This window comes from Sarcophilus harrisii, chromosome 1 (genome assembly GCF_902635505.1).
Source record: "Sarcophilus harrisii chromosome 1, mSarHar1.11, whole genome shotgun sequence".
NCBI classification, from domain to species: Eukaryota; Metazoa; Chordata; class Mammalia; order Dasyuromorphia; family Dasyuridae; genus Sarcophilus; species Sarcophilus harrisii.
This window is the reverse complement of record NC_045426.1, coordinates 172,314,353-172,339,715: the sequence shown is the minus strand read 5'-3', so window position 1 is coordinate 172,339,715 and position 25,363 is coordinate 172,314,353. Positions and strand designations below refer to the sequence as shown.

At 33.6% G+C, this 25,363-nt stretch overlaps 1 protein-coding gene across 5 annotated transcripts in view; it reads left to right on the top strand.

The window, feature by feature from the left end:
* SSBP2 (single stranded DNA binding protein 2) overlaps window positions 1-25,363 on the top strand; it is a 375,378-nt gene that overhangs the window by 130,589 nt on the left and 219,426 nt on the right. For all 5 annotated transcript variants that reach the window (XM_031967111.1, XM_031967094.1, XM_031967116.1 and 2 more), the window contains exon 4: window positions 14,100-14,184. In XM_031967111.1, the coding sequence (XP_031822971.1) occupies window positions 14,100-14,184 (85 nt within the window). The remainder of the gene's footprint in view (window positions 1-14,099; window positions 14,185-25,363) is intronic.

Sequence of the window (25,363 nt, the reverse complement as noted above, 5' to 3'; positions counted from 1 at the left end):
CAAATATTCATAATTAAGTAAGACAAATTCCTGAATTGGCCATGTATAGAAATATGCATGTCTCCTTTTGTACCTTAGGTCTATTACCTTCCTTTTGGGAGATAGGTAATTTGCTTCATTATTGATCCTCTGGAATTATAGTTGGTTATTGAATTGTTCACAATTTTCAAATACATGTAAAGATAGTTTTAAACATTTATTTTTATGACTTTCTATTCCAAATTTTTTCTTCTTCTCTCTGTTATTACCCCTACTTCCCCAAGATAGCAAGCAATTTGATATAGATTAAATGTGTGCAATTTTTTTTATTATAGCTTTTTATTTACAAGATATATACATGGGTAATTTTTCAGCACTGACAATTGCAAAATCTTTTGTTCCAATTTTCCCCTCCTTCCTCCCATCCCCTCCCCCAGATGGTAGGTAGACCAATACATGTTAAATATGTTTAAAGTATATGTTAAATACAATATATGTATACATGTCCATACAGTTATTTTGCTGCACAAGAAGAACCGGACTTTGAAATAGTGTATAGTTAACCTGTGAAGGAAATAAAAAATGCAAGTGGACAAAAATAAAGGGATTGGGAATTCTATGTAGTGGTTCACACACATTTCTTTCACTGGGTGTAGCTGGTTCAATTCATTACTGCTCTATTGGAACTGATTTGGTTCATCTCATTGTTGAAGAGAGTGTGAAATTCTTTTAAACGTATTTCCATATTTGTCATGTTGCAAAAGAAAAATCAGACCAAAAGAGAAAAAAAACGAGGAAAAAAAGTAAACAAGCAAATAAAAAAAGGTAAAAATATTGTGTTTCAATCCACATTCAGTTTTCATAGTTCTATTTTTGGATGAGAATGACATTTTCCATCCCAAGTCTATTGAAACTGTCTTCGATCATTATGTTGCTGAGAAGAGCCAAGTCCCTCACAGTTGATCATCACATAATCTTGCTCTTACTGTGGACAATGTTCTCTTGATTCTGCTCACTTCACTCAACATTAGTTCATCTAAGTTTTTCCAGGCTTTTCTGAAATAAGATTGTTAATCATTCTTATGGAACAATATAACTTATTTAGCCGTTCCCCAATTAATGGGCATCCTCTCAAATTTCTGATTCCTTGCCACTACAAAAAGAGCTGCTACAATTATTTTTGCAATTGTGGGTCTTTTTCCCTCTTTTGTAATACAAACCAGTGGTAACACTGCTGCATCAAAGAGTGTGCATAGTTTTATAGGCCTTTGGTTATGGCTCCAAATTGATCTCCAGAATGGCTGGATTGATCACGATTTTTACGTCTTTCAAAATTATGTTTACAATTTTGTGCTACATATAAATAATTTTCTTAGTTCTGCTCACTTGATTCTATCAATTCATACATCTTGTGTTTTTACCTATCTTAATATTATTCTGTTACATTAATATGCCATAATTTGTTCAGGCATTCTTCAATTGAACTTTATTACTACTTTCTAGCTGCTATAAAAGAACTGCTACAAATACCTTTGTACAAGTGGCTTCTTTTCTTTTGTTCTTTTGGGAATATAGGTCTGATAGTAGCGATATTTCTGGGTTAAAGGATATGCACAATTTAGTGAGTTTGGGGCCATGGTTCCAAAATAGTTTCCAGAATAACTAATAATTCCCAATTCTAGTGTCTATACATTAGTCTCCTTTTTTCTTTCCCTCTAACAACTATAACTTTTCATTTTTTTAATCTTTGTAAACCATATAGATATGAGTTCTAATTACAAAATTGCTTTAGGTTGCATTTTTCTAATATTAATGATTTGGAATATTTTTTTCTTATGTTTGATGACAACTTGGATTTCTTCCTTTGGAAAATGCCTGTTAATGTTCTTTAGCCATTTATCTATTAAGGAACGGAATTTATTTTTATAAATTTGAATCAATTCCTTTTACATATTGGATATAAGACATTTATCATAGAAGCTTGTTGCAAATATTTTTTTTTTCTGTTCTGTCTTTCTCTTCTAAATTTAATTGCATTATTTTGTTTTGTTTTTTTGCAGTAAAACTTCCAAATTTTGTGGAAACGAAATTATTAATGTTATCTTCTATGATTCTCCTTATCCTTTTTTAAATCTTGATTTCATCCCCTTTCCATAGATTGGAAAGGTAATTTCTTTCTTGTTCTTCTACTTGCTTATGATATGACCTTTTATATCTAATTTGTATATCTACTTGAAACTTATCTTGGTATACAATATGAAGTGTTGGCCAGCCAGACTACTTTCCATTTTTCTGCAGTTTTTGTCAAATAATAAGTCCTTTCCTGAGTAGCTGGACTCTAGGGTTTTACCAAACACAAAGCTATTAGGTCATTAGTTTTGATATGCTTTTATCTAATCTCTTCCACTGATTGATCCCTCTATTTTTTAACTCATAATACAGTTTGAGATCTGGTACTACTAGGATCGTAATTGTATTTTTTAATCTTATGTATTTTATTTTATGCATTTAAAAATATTATTGAGAGTAGTCTATTGGTCTCTGTTGACTGTGAAAGGGGTGCATCATGAAAAGTTTTAAAAGTCCTGTTTTTATTATTTTACTAGTTCCATAAAGTAAATCTTTAGTAATTTGGAAGGTATTGAATATATAACATCTTGACTCAAAACGCTTTCTCCATGGCTTTTACAAATATATATATATATATATATATAAAATCAGATTTTAAAAGAATTCTGAACTTGAACATTTCCCTAAATTTTTTTAATAACCCCCATAAAAAGAACTGGTATAAATAATTTTTAAAGGATCTCCTAATTGTTAAATTCAGTGGCTTTTTCTCAAGCCTAATTTTTCTTGTCTTCTTTACAACATTTGACACCAAGTATCCCCTCTTCCTGAATATATTCTCTTTTTAAATTTTCCATGTCACTGTTTTCTCCTGATTCTCTTTAGTGACAGCATTTTTAAAATATCCTTTGAAGGTTCATCATTTGTGCCCTACCTTTCTAAAAAGACTTTCCTTATTAATTACCATTGAATCTGGCAGGAAATAGGCCTTTGTAAGTCTACATAAGAATTTTTTTTATACAATGATTTGGTGGCAGAATGTACACTGAGATTCTGTAATGCATCAGATAGCCCTTTTCCTCAATTTTTCCCTTAGATTTCTTTGATTGCTAAATCATATGTTAAACTGTACATAGGACTATTTGATCAAGTTTCTATGATGTCAGACCACTAAGAAGATATTTCTGGGGAAGAGAAACATTGTGCATTCCTCTTCTGATCCTCTCTGTCCCTCTGTCCAAAACCCAAACCAAACAATACAACCAGGCAAAAAGAGTAAAACAAAAGGCAGTTAAATCTCATTGCCCAGGGACCCCTTTGAAAAGATTTACGCTAAATCATTAGCGTAAATTTTCTTTTCTTTTCTTTTCTTTATAAAAAATAAAACACAAGCATAGAAACTATAAAGTAAGAAATAAAGATGTTGCAGTGAGTTAATTCTTTATTTTCTGGTGACCTCTTATCTTTGTTGGCCCTGGAAAGTTACTTCTTAAGAAGTAGTTTTCTGCCATAGTGATTGATGTATGGAAAGCACTCAGAAAATATCTGTTTTATTGAATTTTCTTGATAGTACATCTGAACATGTTTTTAATGACATTTCTGGCATGTGGAGCTTTGAACACCTCACTCAGCACACCCTATTCTGTGGGTCTGGTGCACTTAGTTACATAGTGTGGCCTGAACTTGCAAAGTTTTGTGCTTAGTGCTGGTAACCTCTTCTGTCTTTTAGTACCAAAACATTCAGAAGTTGAAAACAAAACATTACCTTGAGTGCATTAGTGAAGGCTGCCATGTTGATCTCTCTCTTGAAGCCTTTCTGACCAGAACTCATGCTCTAAAGTAAAATGTAGTTGTGGTTCTGCTTCTTACTTGGAAATTTTCAACCCTATTTCTAAATTTTCCTTATTGATAAATACATTTTTTGAAAAATTTAAATTAAGGAAATTTTTCCTCCTTTGAGAATTGTTTGTAAGCCCTTAATTATTTATCTATTTAAGATTATAATACTGGTAGGTTGTTGATTGGAAGCAAATCAGTGGGGCTTGTGAGTTACATTTTTAGAAATAGCCACTAAGTTAGTAGCTGCCTTCTACAAATCTAAGTACAAATTAGAAGAGGAACCTGGGGTAACTGTTACTCAGTTTTCAGAAAAAGTAATATGCCGTTATGCCCTTGCCTTTAAGTGTGGGAGGGAAACAATTCAACCTGCCATCCATTTTGTTTTTTCAGATTTATAAAAGACATTACAATAATCATATGTTGTATGAACCCCTGCAGAGATAGTTAGGTGGCACAGATCATTGAGCCTGAAGTCAGGAAGTGTCACTTACTTAACCTCTGTTTTCCTCACATTTCTCAACTGTAAAATGGGGAATGTTATTTGCACCTACTTCTATCCTAGCATTTTAAAAATTCTGGTTGGTGAAGCCCCAGGGGTCCTTGAAATCCTTCTGAAAGTTGGCCCATTTTCTTTTTTTCTTTTCTCTTTTTTTTATTATAATAACTTTTTATTGACAGAACCGATGCCAGGGTAATTTTTTACAACATTATCCCTTGCACTCACTTCTGTTCCGATTTTTCCCCTCTCCCTCCACCCCCTCCCCTAGATGGCAAGCAGTCCTATATATATTGAATATGTCTCAGTATATCCTAGATACAATATATGTGTGCAGACAGTTTTCTTGTTGCACAGGAAGAATTGGATTCAGGAGGTAAAAATAATCCGGGAAGAAAAACAAAAATGCAAACAGTTTACATTCATTTCCCAGTGTTCTTTCTTTGGGTGTAGCTGCTTCTGTCTATCATTGATCAATTGAAACTGAATTAGGTCTCTGTCAAAGAAATCCACTTCCATCAGAATACATCTTCATACAGTATCGTTGTTGAAGTATATAATGATCTCCTGGGTCTGCTCATTTCACTTAGCATCAGTTTACGTAAGTCTCTCCCTCTCCAAGCCTCTCTGTATTCATCCTGCTGGTCATTTCTTACAGAACAATAATATTCCATAACATTCATATACCACAATTTACCTAACCATTCTCCAATTGAAGGGCATCCATTCATTTTCCAGTTTCTGGCCACTACAAACAGGGCTGCCACAAACATTTTGGCACATACAGGTCCCTTTCCCTTCTTTAGTATCTCTTTGGGGTATAAGCCCAGTAGTAGCACGGGTTGGCCCATTTTCACAGAAATATTAAGTTGTTTTAATTTTTGATATGGCAAATATCAGTTGATATAATGCATATAAACAAAAGCCCTTTAGCATCCTCAGTAGTTGTTATGAATATAAAGGAACCTTGAGAATAAAAAGTTTAAGAATTGCTGATCTATCCTTTCAAATCTTTTTGAAACTTGATTGTTGTCCTGTGTGTTAGCTATGTCTCCCTGCTTATTATTATCTGCAAATATGATGAATATATACCATCATTATATTTATCTAAGTCATTGATAAAATATTAAATAACCCAGGCTGAATTCAGAACTCCTGATATGTTCCCTTGTTGATTTTCTGTCATAGAATTGAACCATTAATAACTAATTTTTATACCATCCAAATAGTTCTGAATGTCCTATTTTATTATTATCAGGTCCCTATCTTTCGCTTTTTTTCCTCACAAGAAGAATGTGACATACTTTATCAAAAGTTTTATTAAATCTAGGTAAAGTATATACCATTGATCTCAACTACTGGTTTAGGGATCCTGTCAAATTAGGAAACAAGTTTGGTCTGGTGTGTCTTTCCTGAAGCGATGTTGTTGTTATTTGTAATTAGTACTTCTCTTTCTGGGCAGCTAGGCACAGCAGATACAGTCTGGATTTGGGGTTAGGAAGACTCATCTTCTTGAGTTATAATCTGGTCTCAGACACTGTGTGACCCTGGGCAAGTCACTTAACCCTGTTTGCTTCATTTTTCTCATTTATAAAATGACTTAGAGAAGGAAAGAGTAAACCACTTCAGTATCTCTGCCAACAAAACTCTGAATGGGGTCACGAAGAATCTGACATGACTGAAATAACTAAACAACACTTTTTCTTTCAATATGTTGGTAAACCATATCTTTGATAATCTTTATTAAAATATTCCTAGGAATCAAAAGCAAGCCCATTGGTTTATAGTTTGCCAAGTATATTTTCATCCCTCTTTTGAAAATCAGGACAGTGTTATTCTTTCTCTAATCGGAATGGTCAGTCTTTTTGTGATAAGCTTCTCTGACCTTAGCTGATTATTAGATGAAAGTTTATTGCTGTGTCTTTTACCCAGCACCTTTCTAAATGGGTAGAACTCCTCTAAATTTATGTTCATGATCATGCTAGGCTTTCTGAAGAGCCAGGTTTACTGCTAAGTTCCTCTGAGGTATTGCCTATAGGATGTGTCCTGCATGGTTTTCTGAAAAATAAGCATTTCTAACAAATGAAATACACACACATATGAATTAGGCCATTTAATATTCTAGTCATTAGTATTAGAAACCCAGTGACAATTTTTTTCTTTTTTATTACTATCCGTTATTAACCTTCTCAAACTTTCCGAGTAGATGGACTTGATTTTTGAAAGAATATTGGAAACCATTTGAAGGACCCTATTTTTGGTCCTGCCTGGAGAGATGGCAATGGAAATTTAACTTATTTACTGAAAATTACAGGATCATACATGCTTAAGAAGGTTCTACTAGAATAAGTAAAGAAACCTTGATTTCATATCTAACAACATCTGAATTTTAAGAACTTTCAGTATATTCATTAAGATCTTACACATTCTATTATCTTTAAAGTAATGTTATCATTATAATGGCTTAAAATGTAGAGAATAAGAAAATTCAAGTGAGAAACTTCCAAACTTCGAGGAACAGCTTTTTTACATTTATTTTGACCGATCTTATAATTTTTTGTGTCGGCAAGGAATATATAGGTCTGGTGCTAACTTTTAACTGCCTTTATCTTCTTGAAGCAATTGATGATTGATTCTCTCATCTTGAACTGATTCTGTTTTTGTTGCTTTTATTTTGTTTCTTACTTGTTATGTAAATTGATAAGGTAGACAAGAAATTGATTCCTTGAATCTTACATCTTTTATGTGGCTTTCATCCTTGAAATTTGTCTTTGATGTCTTTTTGTTGCAAAACTTGAAAACATTTTCTCCTAGCAGGGAAGAAGTTTGTATAGATGTTAAATGAACCCTTGAGGTCAAGATAGATACATCCTGTTCCAAATTTCCCAGCATTGATTTGACCAGTATCACCTTTTCAGTCAGCATGGCATTTTACCTTAGAGATAGTTATGTGCTTTAAATTCCTATATAAACTAACAAAGTTATAATATACTATAATTGGATTAATTTTATGAAACATACTCCTTTTAGCCACTGTATTTATATTTATTTATAGACAACCTGAATTTGTTTTAATATTTATCTTATTTATGGAGGCCAAATTCCCACATTTCTTTCTTTTTGCTCATTATATAAGTGATCCATATGATCATATTGGAATAAAGAGATGTGAACTCACATGGCCCATTTTTTTGGAGGAGGGATGTGGGTGTTAAAAAAGAGGAGGTGAGTTTTTTCTTTGTGGTTTGTCCTTAGGATCCCTCAGGTAGTTATTATCTGCATGGCTACAAAGTGCCATACTGTGTAGTTCTTTAGCGTTCTAAATAGTTTTGTTTGACTCCTTTTTCTTTCCTTCCAAAACTCAGTGAAGGGTTAATGATAGTAATGTTCTCTTACTCTTGATAACAAAGAAATAATTTTATCATAAAAATGTTGTGATGACCGCGTATTTTAAAATCAGCCGGAGTCAGGAATTCAGGTTAGGGGAAAATCGTCAATCTTTATTCTTAGCAGAGATGAAGAAAGATTGGAGGAGAAGGGAATCAGCAATAGCAATATCAGCAGCTGAGTCAAGAAGCCAGCCAGACCAGAACTAAACCCCGCCAGCAATCTCACCCAGCCTCTCTTCCTGCCTCTATGTCTCCACCCACCAAAATCGTCATTTCCTATACAACACATCAGGACTTGCACAGAGAGTAGGCGGGGGCCATTCTTTATCCAAGCATGTATATTAATAGAGTATAGTCCAATTACTCTTTAGCCTCATGTGCTTGGGACTTCAGGGCATCAACTCAAGGCTCAGCCCATTACAAAATGTGTATAAGTAATAAAAAGGAAGTTCTTGAACTAAAAGGAGAAGGCTGGAGGGGTTTGAGCTAAATAGACAGATGAATGCTAAGATCTTTTAAATCTCTCTATCCATTCTTTGAGGAAAATGTCCATTCCTGAGCAAGAATTATAGATCTGAGGTAAAAACTAAGATGGTTTCTTAAGAAATCATAAATCACATTAATTTAATTAGTACTTACTTAGATTATATTACTCCCTTAGTTCTAGTATAATCAGTTGAAGAATTAAGTGAAGTATAGAAGAGAAGATTCTGGCATTCAAAGAGCTTTGCATAGTCTGTGCTAGGGGAAAGAAAGAGAGGAATGATGATTCACGTTAAGGAATTAGAAAAAAGAGAATGGTTTGTGATTAAATGCCACAATGTGGCACAGTGTTATAGTAAATATAATTCTATACAAGTGTTTGAAAAGAGATCTGTTAGTTTGAGTTTGAGTCTGGGACAAACTGGAGCAGAATTAGTTTGGGTTGGATTAGGGATGAAAATTCACTGTCCAAACTAAAAGCCTCTTAAACTATCTATTCCTTTCTCTTCCCAGTGCTGTTCTAGATGAATAAGAAGAAGGGTGATATTTGGTAGTTTTCATTTGGTTAGCGAAATTGAGATGTATGTCATCCTTGATTCTTCATACTCTCTTACCACCACCTTTGTATCTCTCTCCCCTTTTCTAATTTGTTGCCAACATCTGAAAATTTTACCTTTTTAATATCCCTGTTCTTTTCTCTGACATTACTACCACTCTTGTTGAAGATCTATCTCCTCATATCTGGACTGTTGCAATAACATGCCGGCTGGTCTGCTTGCAAAAAGTAACTCCCCACTCCAGTCTATCTTCCAGTCAGCTGTCAAACTGATCTTTCTAAAACACATTTTCTTCAGTAAACTACAATAGTTCACTTACCTCTAGGATCAAATATAAAATCCTTTTGCCTTCAAAACCCTTTATAATCTGCCCGGCCTCTATCCTACCAGTCTTGTTATATAGTATACAGCCTACTGTACTCTGCTAGCCTTGTTGTTCCTCAGACTAGGTAATCCATCTCCTTACTCTGGGCATTTTCTTTAGCTATGCCCATTATTCTCTCCCTTTTCATCTCTGTTAGGCTCCATGTCTATTATTCTCTTCGTTCCTTGGCTTTCCTCAAATCCCAGCCAAAATTCTGCTTTCTGTAATAAACCTTTCCTGATTCCCCTTAATGCTATTTCTCTATTGATTATCTCTGATGGATCCTCTATCTTGTTTGATTATAAGTCATTTGAATTTTGTCTTCCCCATTAAATTTTGAGCTTCTTGAGAGCAGAGCGTATCTTTTGACTTTCTGTGTATCCCTAATGCTTAATACAGTCCCTAGCACATGCTTAAGAAATGCTTGTTGGCTGACTGACTGGTTGAAAGTAAAAATCATTACTAAATTATACAAAAAGATAGACATGAGAAGACATAGCTTTTGATTAGAGAGTTCTAAAGATTTTGATCACTCAAAATGGGAAATAGATAAAAGTAATCACAATGACAGTGATTATCTCTTAGAGATAGTGTAATAAGTCTGAATACTAGGGTACTATGAACCAGACATTTGTTATTAATGGGAAGTTTCCTATATGTCTAGCTTGGTCTATGTCAGTCCTGAGTTGCTTTGAGCTTGGGCTGCCAAAGTTTAGCAGATGCAAGACTCTCACTAAAACATGCAGAAAAGCTCTGGAACTTCCTCAGTCTGTTTATCTCTGTGTTAAACAGAAAAGCATGGCAGCAAAAGGCAATGCCAAAGGAAAATTCAGTCTCATTTGTGAATATTTCAGAAGAGGATGGTACAAGTTAAAAGCTGAAGTAGCTAACAAAAACAGAAAAATATTGAACAAAGCTGCAGAAAATATAATGAAAGGCTCAGCGAAATCTGATCATACCTTAAAGCATTTGTAGGTGAAATATGGAGTTCAACATATAGACAAGAAATGGGATAGATCCTTCATTGTTTCTAGAGTTATCTATTCTATTTATAACAGTGCTGGAATGATAACATCTGAACTCTTTCACTTTACTCTGTGACACACGCACACATATATATGTATATATATGTTATACAAACACACACACACACACACACACACACACACACACACTATGTGCATAATTGCCTGTCAATAATTGAACTGTCATTTAAGAGAGTGAGGTCATAAAAAAAATCTGAACTTGACCAAATATATTCGGAAAAAAAATGTATTTGAAGCTATACCATTTTAGGGACACACAAAGCTAATTTTTAAGACTGGTTTAAAAGGGACTATTGCCTTCCCTCACCATCAAAAGAGAGAGAAGACTATACTTTTACATAGAAACAGTGACTGAAAAGCCTCAAACCCGTAAAATCTCTTTTGAGAATATTTTATGCACACTTTGGGAGTTTTCTTGAAGGAAAAATAATGAGGGGATAGGCATGTTTTTGTAGATTATTTTCTACATAGGATCCCATCTTAGCAATTCTACAGTGAGATAAAAGGTATGAATAATATAGGTTTACATGGTGGGTATTGTTTCCTGGTTTTAATAAAATATTTGAATAGGATAATATACAGTCATGGAGAATTTTTTTATTTTAAATTTTCTTTTTTATTGTGAACTCAAGGATCATCAGCAAATACAAACATTTCATTATACGAAGAATAAAAAAGAGCAATGTGTTGCTTTAAAAGAACAGTGCTTGTTGATTTCTTTCAAGCAATGTGTCTCCTCATATATTTATTAAAAATCATAAGAGAATTGATGCCACCTTCTTGATAATTCTATTCAACAATCCATTTAATTCTGACAGCAAAAAAGCAAACAAAAAACCACAAAAACTTAAGGAATTTGCTAGTGTGATGAAGGAACTCTTACACAGTGCCCAAACAGAAGCAGTTTATACTGATAGTCAGCAAGCCAGTCAGTTAAACATTTATCAAGCACCTGCTATGTGCCACAGACACTATACTAAACTCTGGGGATACAAAAAAGATAAAAAGACAGACCCTGCTCCCAAGGAACTTGTAATCCAGTTAGGAAAACAACATACAAATAATTATGCACAAATGATCTATGTACAGGTTAAATTGGAAATAATCAGCAGAGGCCTAGAAGTGAGAGAGCTTGGGAAAGACTTCCTGCAGAAGATGAGATTGTATTGGTACTTGAAGGAAGCCAGGGAAGACAGTAGACAGAGAAGAGGATGGAGATAATTCCATGCAGGGGGACAACTAGTGAAAATATCTATCCAGGAGATGACTTTTTTGTTTGTTTTTTGGTTTTTTTGGTGGTGGTTTTTTTTTAAATAGCAATAGCAAGGAGGCTAATGTTTTTGAATCGCAGAGTAAATGGTGAGGTATAAACTATAAGAAGGCTGTGAAAAAGAAAGGGAGTGAAGCATGTTATAAAGAGCTTAGAATGCCAAACAGATGATTTTACATTTGATTTTAAAGGATGGGGAGCCATGATGTGTGTGGTTCTTGTAGATGATATTATGTTAATTTAGCCATGATTCAAAACACTAAAAAAGTGTCTCCCAACGAAATGCATAGTAATTTAAAAGAGGTTTTTAGTGTAGGAATTCCTTCCAGTAAGGCAGATTTTAATTTGCTTTTCATTTATTAAGTCCTTGGAATTTGCAGGAAGGTTAATTCACATTTCCAATATCAATCAAATACTAACTCCTAGAAGCAGAATTTGAACTCATATCTTCTTGAATCTAAACCCATGCACTCTTGTCTATTAAGCCATGCTGTCTCTTGGTGTAACTATTTAAAGTGGACACTGGCATATGGACTTTGGACAAGTGAACAATGAGGAGAGCTAGTTGTAGTTTGTCCTTTTTTTTTTCCCCTGAGGCAATTGGGGTTAAATGATTTGCCCAGGGTCACATAGCTAGGAAGTGGTAAGTGTCTGACGTCATATTTGAACTCAGATCCTCCTGACTTCAGGGCTGGTGCTCTATCCACTTTACCACCTAGCTGCCCCTTGTCCTTTTTTCTTAAAGAAGACCACGACATTAGAGAGGGGATGCTGTGATGTGTGAGTCAATTGGGTTAAAGTGAGAGAGGGCTCACTTTCTGCCTCACTTTCTCCTCCAGAACCATTTGGGTCCAATGGCCAGATATAGATCAGAACTACTAGAGATGGCCCTGGATACCGTGGTAGACCCTGACCTCTTTTTCTAAGGTCTTTAACAGATTTCAATTTGACTAAAGCAGCACTCAAATGAGTGATTAAGACTCGGTAAGAAACAAGTCAAAGAATAGCTTTTTTTTTTTAACCTAGTCATTAAAAAAAATCAGTCTGGGAAGGAAAGACCCTCAGAGTTTCTTGCCAAAATAGAAAAAATTGCTATTTATATTTACTCTGAGCTAATCATATACCTTGGACAAGTGGACAACAAAGAGGGCCTGCAACGTAAAAGAAGGAAAAATTTGGGCATACTGAATTTGGGAAACTGGCCTTTTAATAATATCAGATTGCTATTGCAACAGTCCATTTTTTAAAAAGCACCAATATTATTTTGGTAATGCTGTAGAGCTATAAATCATGTAACACTGTAAGCGCAGACAATCAAACTCAAAGGCAGAACAAAAGGACAATCAATTGAAAAGGATGTTGAAGGTTGTTAAGAGTTTTACCAAAGATGACTTGCCTTTGAGGAGTGATATAAAAATGACTATTATAACAAAAAAACAGAAACCAAGGAAAAAATTTAAATATTAAATACCAATAAAGGATGTTGGTAGTGTGGCTGAACTGATGCCCATGGAAGATTAAAAGGACCAGGGGAAGTCTTCCAGGGTTTTTTAGTGGATCTTTTATAAAGATTTTAAATCATGAACGAGAATCATGTAGGTTGGGAAGGTTTTTTTGGCTTGCAATCTATACCTTAAAAGCTGTACTACTTCCCTTTGAAGACTAAGGGGGCATATTGGTCAGTTTTCACAAAAACAAAACTTGTCCTATAGAAATATCATTTTAGATTCAAATATCTTTTAAAAACTTTTGTTTAAACTTTTATTTAACAGTGCAGATATTACAACCCAGGAAGTTTAATATTATGTAGCATTATTTCCAAAATAATTTTAGAGAGATAATTTTAAAATAAGAAGTTATACTTTACCCTGATTATTTATTTTGTTAAAAAAAAATCTGTATTATAGAAAACTTTGGAGAGACTCTTTGTATTAGATACATGAAAGAGAAAATGTCCTTTTGGATGTCATCAAACTTACATTCTTAGAGCTCTAGAGTTCTAGTCACCAATCAGAATAATAGCTCTGTTAATTGTAGAAAGAGAAAATATTTGAAAAAATATTGCTTTATTGCATTTAAGTGGGTAAAAAAATTGGCTAAAAATAAGCACAATTCCCAACTGAACAACTCAATAATCTTGGACAAGTAAACAAATTTCTTTGTTCTCCTTCAATTGAATTTAGGATATTTTACTTACCTTTTCAGAAACTGTCTTAAAAATGACATATAATTTCCACAAATTCTTCTGAGTAACTTTGAAAAACATTACTATATATGGATGGATGTGTTGATCTTTTTTCCTTTGTTTTTTTTTCAGTGTTGATTTTTAATTCCTAGATGTTTAATAATTTCATTTACATAAAGTAGTTTAAGAATATCTCATCTAAAACATCTTCCAGTTTTGTGGGAAATAAACTCCTGGAAGTACCCTGAAGTTATTATAGGAATATTACATGTTACCCTTCCTAATGGTAGGTTATGTTGCCTTAAGAAGAAAATTTTGCTGTAGAAAAGCATATCTTCTCTTCCACATATCTTTGCAGGAGGGATTGGTAATTTTCTCATCCTGATGTTATGATTTTTTTTTTGCTGTCTTTTTTTTATAGTGTATTTTGGGATCTCTACTGTGCAGCTCCAGAAAGACGTGAAACATGTGAACACTCAAGTGAAGCTAAAGCCTTCCATGATTATGTAAGTCCCAAAAATATAACAATATTTTTCTTTTTGAACTAGAAGGTTTGAAAAAATAGTTGTCTATAATGTATATCTCCTCGTTCATTTACATTTCTATTTAATACCACAGTTTTGCTTTAGTTTTGAAAAATTGCTTTTTAAAAATTAATATCATTACCATCTGAGTTTTGGTGAGTGTGTGTGTGTATGTATGTGTATGTGTGTGTGTGTGTGTGTGTGTGTGTGTGTGTGTGTGTGTGTGTGTAAAATAATGGGCATATAGTCACGATTCTAATTTATTGAAATTATATTACTTTCAAACAACACTGATATGTGTAATAATGATCAAGGGATCATTATTATATGAAAAGATTCTTTGATGTACAAATCATTTTGCTATAGGATTATTAAGAAACAAATCTACGTTTTCTTTGATTTATAAAAATTTAATCTTAAATTTAATCAGCTCTTTGAGGAACATCTTGCAGTAAAGTACCTCTTCTCTCCCAAAGTAATTGTGCAGTAAGGGATAACCATAGGTGGAGGTTTGGAGGTTTGTTTTCATCAATAGAGATGTGTATTTTTAATTGTATAATTTTTAAGAGAATACAATGAGACATTCCTTTAGTTACCTTGAATATACAGATGTGTATTGTAAATAATCAAATAGGGGACTCCAAATTATGTGCAAAGTTCTAATTATGCTGAATAACAGAAATGTAAAGAAATTTTGATGGTCACTTTAATAGCAAATGTGAAAACACATGTAAGGATGAAAGGAAATCTAAAGTTTTTATTTATTTATTTATTTATTATTTATTTAATAGCCTTTTATTTACAGGTTATATGTATGGGTAACTTTACAGCATTGACAATTGCCAGACCTCTTGCTCCAATTTTTCCTCTCCTTCCCCCCACCCCCTCCCCCAGATGGCAGGATGACCAGTAGATGTTGAATATATTAAAATATAAATTAGATATACAATAAGTATATATGACCAAACCATTATTTTGTACAAAAAGAATCGGACTCTGAAATAGTGTACAATTAGCCTGTGAAGGAAATCCAAAATGCAGGTGGGCATGAATATAGGGATTGGGAATTCAATGTAATGGTTTTTAGTCATCTCCCAGAGTTCTTTCTCTGGGCATAGCTGGTTCAGTTTATTACTGCTCCTTTGGAAATGATTTGGTTGATCTCATTGCTGAGGATGGCCAAGTCCATCAGAATTGGTCATCATATAGTATTGTTGTTGAAGTATATAATGATCTCCTGGTCCTGCTCGTTTCACTCAGCATCAGTTCGTGTAAGTCTCTCCAGGCCTTTCTGAAATCATCCTGTTGGTCATTTCTTGCAGAACAATAATATTCCATAATATTCATATACCACAATTTATTCAGCCATTCTCCAATTGATGGGCATCCACTCAGTTTCCAGTTTCTGGCCACTACAAAGAGGGCTGCCACAAACATTTGTGCACATACAGGTCCCTTTCCGTTCTTTATGATCTCTTTGGGATATTAAAGTTGTTAAGGAGGGAAAACCTAACTGCTGGGGAATCAGGAAGAGTTTAGAAAGAAGTTAAAAGATTCTATGAAACATGAATAGGGGAAAGTGCATTCCCAGCATTTGGTATTGACAGTGTGAAGGCATGGAGAAGAGCAATAGGGCAATGTGAAGAAGAGAGCAAAGGCTAGTTTGGCACAAGCACTGGGCCGTGAAGCAAGTGGTGGGAGTTCCTATATCATGAGACTGCCCAGATCGGTTGAGGCCAAGTTTGTGAAGGGCTTTAAAAGCCAAATAGAGGATTTCTGAAGAATGAGTCTTAAGTGCCTTGTGGTGCCAAACTTATGATTGTGTGATATAGTTTTATTGGAAAATAATTATTTTTCTTTTTTATAGTTGCTTCGAAAAACTTGCTTTATTTTCTAAGGGACATACCAATCATCTTGAGATTATTCTACTGTGGGAATTTTTATCTCCAAGTAAATAAGTAGGAAGGCATCATTGGACTTACAGGAATTTGTATTGCAGCCAGTTTTCTTGGGAACACATCTGCTCTATAAAATAAGGTGCATGTGTGTATTTGAAGAATAATATGTTTATTATTTTCCCTAGCAGGATTATTAGAATTCTCACTAGGTATACAGCATCAGAAAAATGATCAATTTATTTTAATTTTTAATAAACAATTATAGAAATATTTATAAGTGAAGAAGAAAATATTGAATTGGAAAAACACTTTTTGTAACCTTCTTCATGTTAAGGGAAAAACCTAAAACATTTTGTTCAGAAATGTGATGAAAAAATATAGAAGACGGATTCTATTTCATAATCACTACTATAATAACCTAATTCTTATGTGTGTGTTGTTGATGGTCATGATGGTGGTAATTAGGACCTGGTGATTTCATTCGTTTAAGGAATTCCTTCTTCCTATGCCAGCTTTGACAGCTTTTTTGAAATACATACATTTCTATATACTCATTCATTTAATATATGTTTAAAAGACATACTGTATTTCCCAGTGAACATTTCTGTTATATTTTCGGACCCAGTTTTTCCATCGTGAAAATGTTTCTTCAATTAAATCAATAGGAAAGTATCATTTGATTTACAGAATTTCTATTTTACTAAGAGAATTCCTCCGTCCTTGCCCCAACTCCCTTTTCAACCCTAGCAAAATTCTCAATACTTAGCTAAAATAGTCTATAAGGAGCAAACAGTGTGTTCTTTCTCTGAGAGGCATTCCCATTGTGATTAGTGTCTTCCTCTCGTTTTTCTTGTATTTATTTTGTTTATGAATATGTTCTCTCTGCCCATTAGAATGTAAACATCTTCAAACCAGGGTTGTTTGCCCCATACATATTAAGGGTTTAATAAATGGTTTTTGATTGAATGCTAGACTTTCTAGTTGAGTAGAATCTGCCACAGCTTGTATTCTTCAGAAGGAACAGATACCTCCATTTCATAATGAAGAATGGAAATAGAATTTTGTGAAGGATTAGCCTATTTTTTTTAACCTGGACCTGTAAATTTATTGGTATAGGGATCTCCTGGTAGGCAAACCTTTCTACCAATGCAATTTGATACTCGCTCTGAAACTTACCAGTCTCAGAGACTTTCTGAGGAGGGTGGAACATTGAAAAGTTCAGTAGTGACTTGACCCATCACTATTAAAAGGTAGGACTCACATCTTCCTGACACAAAGGATTTTCTGAGCACTTTAGCAAGCTGCTTCTCACTTGATGTGGTAATTATTCATAATCACAAAAATTCCTTAACATAATGAGTGATTTCTGAACCTAGCAGTTGAAATTTGTGGTTTTGACTAGATCTTTCCTACTCCCAAATAAATCCCTAGAAATTTGCAAAATACTTTTTGAACTTAGTGAAATCATAACTGCACTCTCTGAATGATCACATATTTATGACTGGTAAAGTCCTAATTGATGATCATTATGCTAATCAAGGTAGACATCTACTCAAAATTATGGAAATAAAGTGTTTTTGATGTCTCTAGCCTTTCCTTTATCTAGTGTTGTTCTCAGGCAACTAGTGTTCTCAGATAGCCTCTGATCCCATAGATCAGGTCTTCTTTCAGGAAGGATTCTTTATGCTCAACTTGATCTCTTGTGCTCAACTGATCATTTTGAAATTTTTCTCTGGAAGGTATTTGAATCTGAATACGTCAAATCATAGGATAGAGATAAAGCTTTCTCATATTGAAAGTTTCATTCATCCATGATCAATGAAGAAAAGTAACTTTGGAAAGCAGGGAACCATGCACATACATTTGAAATCTCATCATGTCAGTCTCCTTATTCTACTTTTAAGACCATTGCTGATATTAGAATAAAATTGCAGTTTTCTACCCTTATCTATAAATAATTTTGGAGGTTCCATTTTTTAACTTAACTTTTGCCTAGTTAGTTACCTGTACTATCAATCTATCTGGCTTGGAGCTTCTGGGAAATGGAAATCCAGACCTTGATAGTTTCCAGGTTTTAGTGTTAACCATGCTATAAACTTCCCACTAGTAATGATAATCAAGAGTTGATTAATTAAAGAATTTCCCATATTTTCGACTGTTTTGTACTCAGCAAGGCTTGTAAGTCTTCATGAACAAGTTGGAAATATAATGCCTTCCGGGTTGTAAACACCATTTGCTCACTGCAGATTTCTAACTGATCATGCTCATCTGAGAACAATATTCTCTTGAAAAGAGTAGTCTAGTTTAGTTCAAGGATATGGACAGAAATGTTTTAACAGTTGAACAACACTGTCCTGAAAAGTACCATTGTCATACTTGGTTCTGTTCAACAGTCAAGTGAGAGCAGGCTTTCATTTGATCAATTAGATTCTAGCTGTTTATTAGTTTAATCTTAGGACGTGCTACAGATGGAGAGACCTACTTAGCTCATTTGAAAGGAAAAGCAAAACTATCTATAGCTCCCTAAATGTGTATCCAGCTTTGACTGAAAATTTAAGTCCTTTTCTTTTCTGAAGGGCAAAAGAGATTTGAAATGAGAGAGTTCTAGTTTTAGTTTTAATCAGTGACTAAATGGTTCTCTACATTTTAAAAAGTAAGGCAGGAAACTCTGAGAAAAGTGTTAGTACTATGTTTGCCCTTTGACTGTGACTCTTTCCTTGTTCAGTTCTTGAGTGATTCTTTATCTCCATAGTCCCTTTTTACTTGCATTGCCCTTAGCAGTAGAAGGATATCTCCCTCCCACTCACTACAGGTACTTAACCATCTGGTACAATGATTGTTCTGGACTTGTCAGATGTCCTTCAGAACCAAAAATGCCACTGGTTTCTTTTGGGTATAGTTTTCCAGAGTAACTGTAGTCTTGGGCCTTAGAGGTATAAAACATGATTGCTGGGCACTCAGGCCCTCTTCAGCTAAAGTGACTTAAAGAGTATAGGAAGAATTTTTTTGTGCTACATGGAAAGTCATTGCATTGGCAGGCTATTTTGGTTTTTATTTTTAAATTTACTCTTAATTCCTTTTTTCCCCCTTTAAAGTCTTTATTAGGTGTGCAAGAATAGAAATTACCTCAGATGGTAAGGGTTAGTGTACCATCTTCTAGTGGCAAGGAAACTAGGCCAGCAAGGATCTGAACTAAGTAATTGTGCAAAACTGCAAGAACATATTTGCTGCTTTCTAATCATTAAATTAGCTAGTCTACTCTTGATTTCAAGAGTATTGACATAAAACTTATTTTTGATTCTCAATATAAGATCTGGCTCCTGTATTTGGAGCACTATGAAGAATGCACCCAGCAAAGTATATATTTGCTTCTTCACTTTTTTTTTTTTCATTATAGGCCATTCAGAGAGAATCAGTTAGAGAACCAGGTATGGAGTTAGGAAGATCAAGGTTCAAATTCTGTTTCTGATATATATTAGCCATAGATTTGTGCACAAATCAGATCACTTCCTATTGCCCCAGGCTTTTCTAAAGCCCTTCTCATTAGAAAATTTATGGTGGGATGAGATTTTTTTTTCAAGGCTCAGCTTACTGTCATGAGATTTTTCCTGTAGTTTTTAATTATCCAGCAAATTACTAAAATAATAAATAAGGGTGTATATTATATATTTTTTCCTGGTTTTCCCATTAGTATAATTTCCTTGTATATACAAGCCATATCTTCTGGATCATTAAGTTCTCCCAGTAGTCTGCACAAAAATGTATTAAATAAATGTTGACTTGATTCTCACAGACAGGTTATAGTAATATTCAGAGTTTTTGAAAATTAATTTTATATTTGGGTCTTCCCAGAATATTCAGTTTGAGACTCATTTTTGCACATCATGTTACTTTGATTATACCTAATTATGTCACTTTCACTTAAACTGTATATAATGCATTCTTTATACAGTATCTGTTTTATTATGTCAGAACAAATCTGTAGGACAATTCTATTTTAAGTAAACGTTTATTTAGAAAAATGAACATACTTTTATATGTTAAACAATTTTCTTGTTTTAAAAAAAGGAACTGGACCCTAACTAAAATCATAATAGAGACTGAGAAAAACATTGATTTTGAAGTTAATAAATAACTGAGTTTTTTAAAATGAGAGTTTTATTGTGGTTTTAGAAAGCAATTTATATTGATAGAAACAGCTCTGCTTCTTTTTATGTTTGTCCACCTTAAAAAAAAAAGCCAATAGTTTGTATATACATTGTTTCCCATAATACTGTACTTTGGGCATGGTAGAATACCTTTGAAATATATAACTCAATTAAGCAAACATTTATTAGTCACTTATGTGCAAAGCATTATGGTGTGAATTGAGTCCTTATCATCAATAAATTTATATTCTTCTAAATTAGATGAGATTTTATTCTCAATGTTTTTGTTTAGCATAGTATGTTATTGTGAGCAAAATTGTTATTTGGTAGTTTTGTTGACGGTTGATTTCTGTACCGTGTCATTATTCTTTATGGCAGTTTGGGATTTGGTGGCAGAAAAGAAGAAAAGTGAATGAATCTCTCAGTAAGGAAAGTATTTCTAACTATATCTAGGTGCTCTAAAACATATAGCTTTAGAGATTTGCTGAGGCCCTAAGGGGTTAAGTGACTTGCCCAGCATTACACCCCTTTGTCAAAGGTAGGTCTTGAACCTAGAGATCTCTGATCCTAAGATGGATTCTATCTACTTAGTCATACTATGTCTCATGGCAAAAATGAAAATGAATTTTTTTCTAAGGAATTTGAATTATTATGCCAGTTGTTTTTAAAAATTCTGTATCATTTAATATTTCCATGATACATTAATTTCTTCCTTACTATCCTTTCTGTCTTGATTATAATATCTTTATACTTTTTTTATATATCAGGACTATTTTTATATTAATATAATAATATAATATAATAATAATATCAAGACTATTTTACATTAATAGTTTGAATTATATTACCTAATTTAGAATATGTGTACCAAGAGAGGACCTACAACTTTGTATCTTCTTCAATGTTTGGTACACATTGTCATAGTTCCAGAGGAAATGAGAAGAAATAATTACTTTTATCTTAAAGAAATATCCATTCTCTTGACATTTTTAGGACCCACTAAAATGTATTAGCATACTACTATTAGAAACAATTTTGGTATGAAGACATTTTAACCTTTTTTTCTACAATCAATTCAAAATGACAAGATTTAAGATGTGTAATGCTTATTCTTCAAACTGATATGAGAATATTATATGATTGTGTGATCATGAAAATGAATGACACTGGGAGAGTAGTTGTATTAGAAGAAATTAAGGACTATTTTAGTACAATAGTCAGCACACTTAACAGCATGGATACAGCAGGCAAAGGCATCCATTGAAGCTTAATTTATAACATAATTTGTATAGTATTTAATTAATGCTAACACAGCTAGTTAATAGAGTAGGTATTAGAAGTTAGGCATCCTGATTCCTTAGAAAATAGTTCTTTTTGCTGTATTATGCCTGGCTCCCTTATTTTAGTGGGGGGGAGGAGTTTGTCAAATGTGTTTCTCCCACTCTTATTTACTATGCCTTCCTATCTTCTTTAGATACTTGCAGCCTGCTAAGTGCTGTACCATCCATACTCTCACCCAGAGCGGGGGGAGGGGGGAATAATGCTTTAGACCTGAATTGTTACTTTTCAAACCCATAAAAACCTGCTCATTTTATTCCTTAGAACCTTTGTACTAATAGGTTACATGGTGAAGGATTTTAATCATATTAGTTAATCTAGCAGTCTAACTGATATTTACACTTAATTTTGACAGATGTAGATAGAAAATAGAGTTTTTATGTCAACAAAAATGGCTTTTTTAAGAAAAGAATTTCAAATTTCCTAAGTCTTACTGTGTTTTCTAAATCCTTATGATTTAAGCTCAAAGTAGAATCCTCTCAAAGAAATGCATGATTCTGTGCAGCATGACTCTTATCCCAATGTATTACTTCACCCTTTTTTTTTAATTTTAGGGAAGCTTTTCTGTTCTTTTTAAAAATCATTATCTGTCAAATGTTTGTTATTTATTAAAGAGGAAACTAATGGTTAGCATTTCCTGGATACAGACAAATAAGACTGTTTTTTCTCCCACTAAAGTGGTCTTTTTCAGAAAAAATAGAGGATTTATACCGAACTGAACTTGAGGGACCCAGGGAACAGCAGTTTTCTCTGGGACTCATCTGCTAAGAAGCTGCTGAAAAAAAAAATGGAGTACACTTACTATACTTGACCCTAATATATAGCCCTTCTTCTTGGTACTAAGGTAGTTTAGAGTCTTTATATTTTGAGTCTGGGATATTTTTTAAATTTAAGTTTCTGAATTAAGTAAATGTTAGAAAGTTATCTTTATATCCTTAAGTGCAAATTTACTTAAAAGAGATATACTTTTTTTTTTTTCCCCTGAGGCAATAGGGGTTAAGTGATTGGCCACACAGTGTTAAGTGTCTGAGGTCACATTTGAATTCAGGTCCTCCTGACTTCAGGGTTAATGCTCTATCTACTGTGCCACCTAGCTGCCCTTAAAGGGATATTTTTTTTTTTTTTTAAAAGCAGTTATGTAGCTTTTCTCTCCCCAAATTTTATTATGCCATTTTTGGTATTCACTCTCCTTGCTCACCTGGAGTCTGTTAAATGGGAACTGCTAAAAAAAATCAAGACACAGTAGTTAATTTATAGAAATAAAACTATCCTAATTATTTATACAAAAAGAAAAAAAAATGAACATTCTTTTAAAGTCACAAATACTTTTTTTTTTAAGCACTTAGCTCTGATCATATTGATATTTGCAGCACCTTCCTATCCTTCTTAGATAATTGTAAACTCCAAATATTTCACAACAAATACTGTCACCTAGAGATTTGGAAATAGTGTTTTAGGCCTGAATTATATTGTCCTCTATTTGATTGCTTAGGATCTTTGTTCTGATAGGTGACTTGGAGTAGTGAAGAATTTTAATAGATTACCTAATCTAGATAATCTATACCCACTAATTCACAAATTTCCAAAGACATTTAAGGATAGATGCTAGTGGTGGAAAGCAGAAATATGGTTGAGATTTTAGCTACTGTGGCAATTTGGACTAAAGTCTGCTAAAGGAGCATAAATTTCTGGTTATGGACTTTAAGGTGCTCAAAAAGCTTCCTTGAAAGCATTTCTTTGTGATGATAATCAAGAAACATAGAGACAGAAGAGATTCCCAGGAAGCAATTGGTCCACACCATCCAAAACTATTCAATCAGAAACCTTTTTTACAATATAATATAGAAGTATGAAGTCCTTCAGTGAGGAGGAACCCATTATTTCCCAAATCATATAATTACATTTATAGATAGCTATATTTATGAGGAAGCTTTTATTTACATCAAGGCTAAACTAAATTTCTTTCCTATCTATCTCTATGGTCCCTTTGCTCTTAGGAAAAGAGAGAGGGAGAAAGCAGAATAAAATTTAGCAGCCATTCAAGCTATTGAAGATAGTTTTTATATCTTCCCCATATTCTCCCATCTACACATTCCCTATTCTTGCATGGAAACCAGCTCTTCACTATCCTCTATATCTTCCTCTGAATCTTCAACTTATCTCAATGCGCTATCCTACATGTACCTTCCAGAACTAAACAAAATGCTTTAATATGATGTGATTGGCACAATGGTTAATAAGACTGCTATCTCCTCCTTCCTAGATCCTGTGTCTCTCTTAATGGAGTTTAACATCTTAGATTTTTTTGTCTGCCACGTAATGCTACTGAGTCATTCAACCAGCAACCCACCAAAACCCTCAGATTTTTTTCCCTAAAGGAACTACTGCCTAGCTACATCTCTTCCATCTTGTAACTGTTATTTTGATTTTTTAAAAATTCTCCATCTAAACTAAAAACCATTACATTGAATTCCCAATCCCTATACTTATGCACACCTGCATCTTTGATTTCCTTCACAAGCTAATTGTACAATAATTCAGAGTCTGATTCTTTTTGTACAGCAAAATAATGTTTTGGTCATGTATACTTATTGTGTATCTAAGTTATATTTTAATATATTTAACATCTACTGGTCATCCTGCCATTTAGGGGAGGGGGTGTGGGGGGGTAAGAGGTGAAAAATTGGAACAAGAGGTTTGGCAATTGTTAATGCTGTAAAGTTACCCATGTATATATCCTGTAAATAAAAGGCTATTAAATTAAAAAAAAATTCTCCATCTAAGACTTTATCCTTGTTAATTTTCTTCATTTTGGCTTAGAGAAGAAAAGCCATTCCAAGTACATTTAAGGATATTGGAAGGCAAACAACAAATAGACCAAAAATGAAAAAGTTTGTGAAGATTTTTTTAAAAAACTTTTTTCAAAAGTGACAAGTCATTATTTCCAGACTAGAATATCAGTGTAGTTAGATGTGCTGCATATGGAAACAGATATCACTGAAGACAGCAAAGATGGAAAAATGGCCAAGACCAAGTAAATCTAGAAGAGATCTATGCTGGAGACAAAGCAGTTGTGTTGGGGGCATTTAAAAGACTGGTTTTCTTAAAACAGGAGAAGATGCCAAAGACTGGGAAGAATTTTCAGACCTTATTTTTTTAAAAAAAGAAATTGAAAGAATATCAATAACCACCCACTCAGATATATACCAATCAAAACACAGGGGATGGAGTGCTGACCGTAAGTTGGGAAGATTTGAGTTCAAATGTGGTCCAAGACAATTATCTGTCAGATTCTGGGCAAGTCACTTTACATCTCTTTGCCTCCATTTCCTGATCTGTAAAATGGGGATAATTTTTTTTATTTTTTTTTATTTAATAGCCTTTTATTTACAGGTTATATGCATGGGTAACTTTACAGCATTAACAATTGCCAAATCTCTTGTTCCAATTTTTCACCTCTTACCCCCCACCCCCTTCCCTAGATGGCAGGATGACTAGTAGATGTTAAATACATTAAAATATAAATTAGATACACAATAAGTATACATGACCAAAATGTTATTTTGCTGTACAAAAAGAATCAGACTCTGAAATATTGTACAATTAGCTTATGAAGGAAATCAAAAATGCAGGTGGGCATAAATATAGGGATTGGGAATTCAATGTAATGGCTTTTAGTCATCTCCCAGAGTTCTTTCTCTGGGCGTAGCTGGTTCAGTTCATTACTGCTCCATTGGAAATGATTTGGTTGATCTCATTGCTGAGGATGGCCAGGTC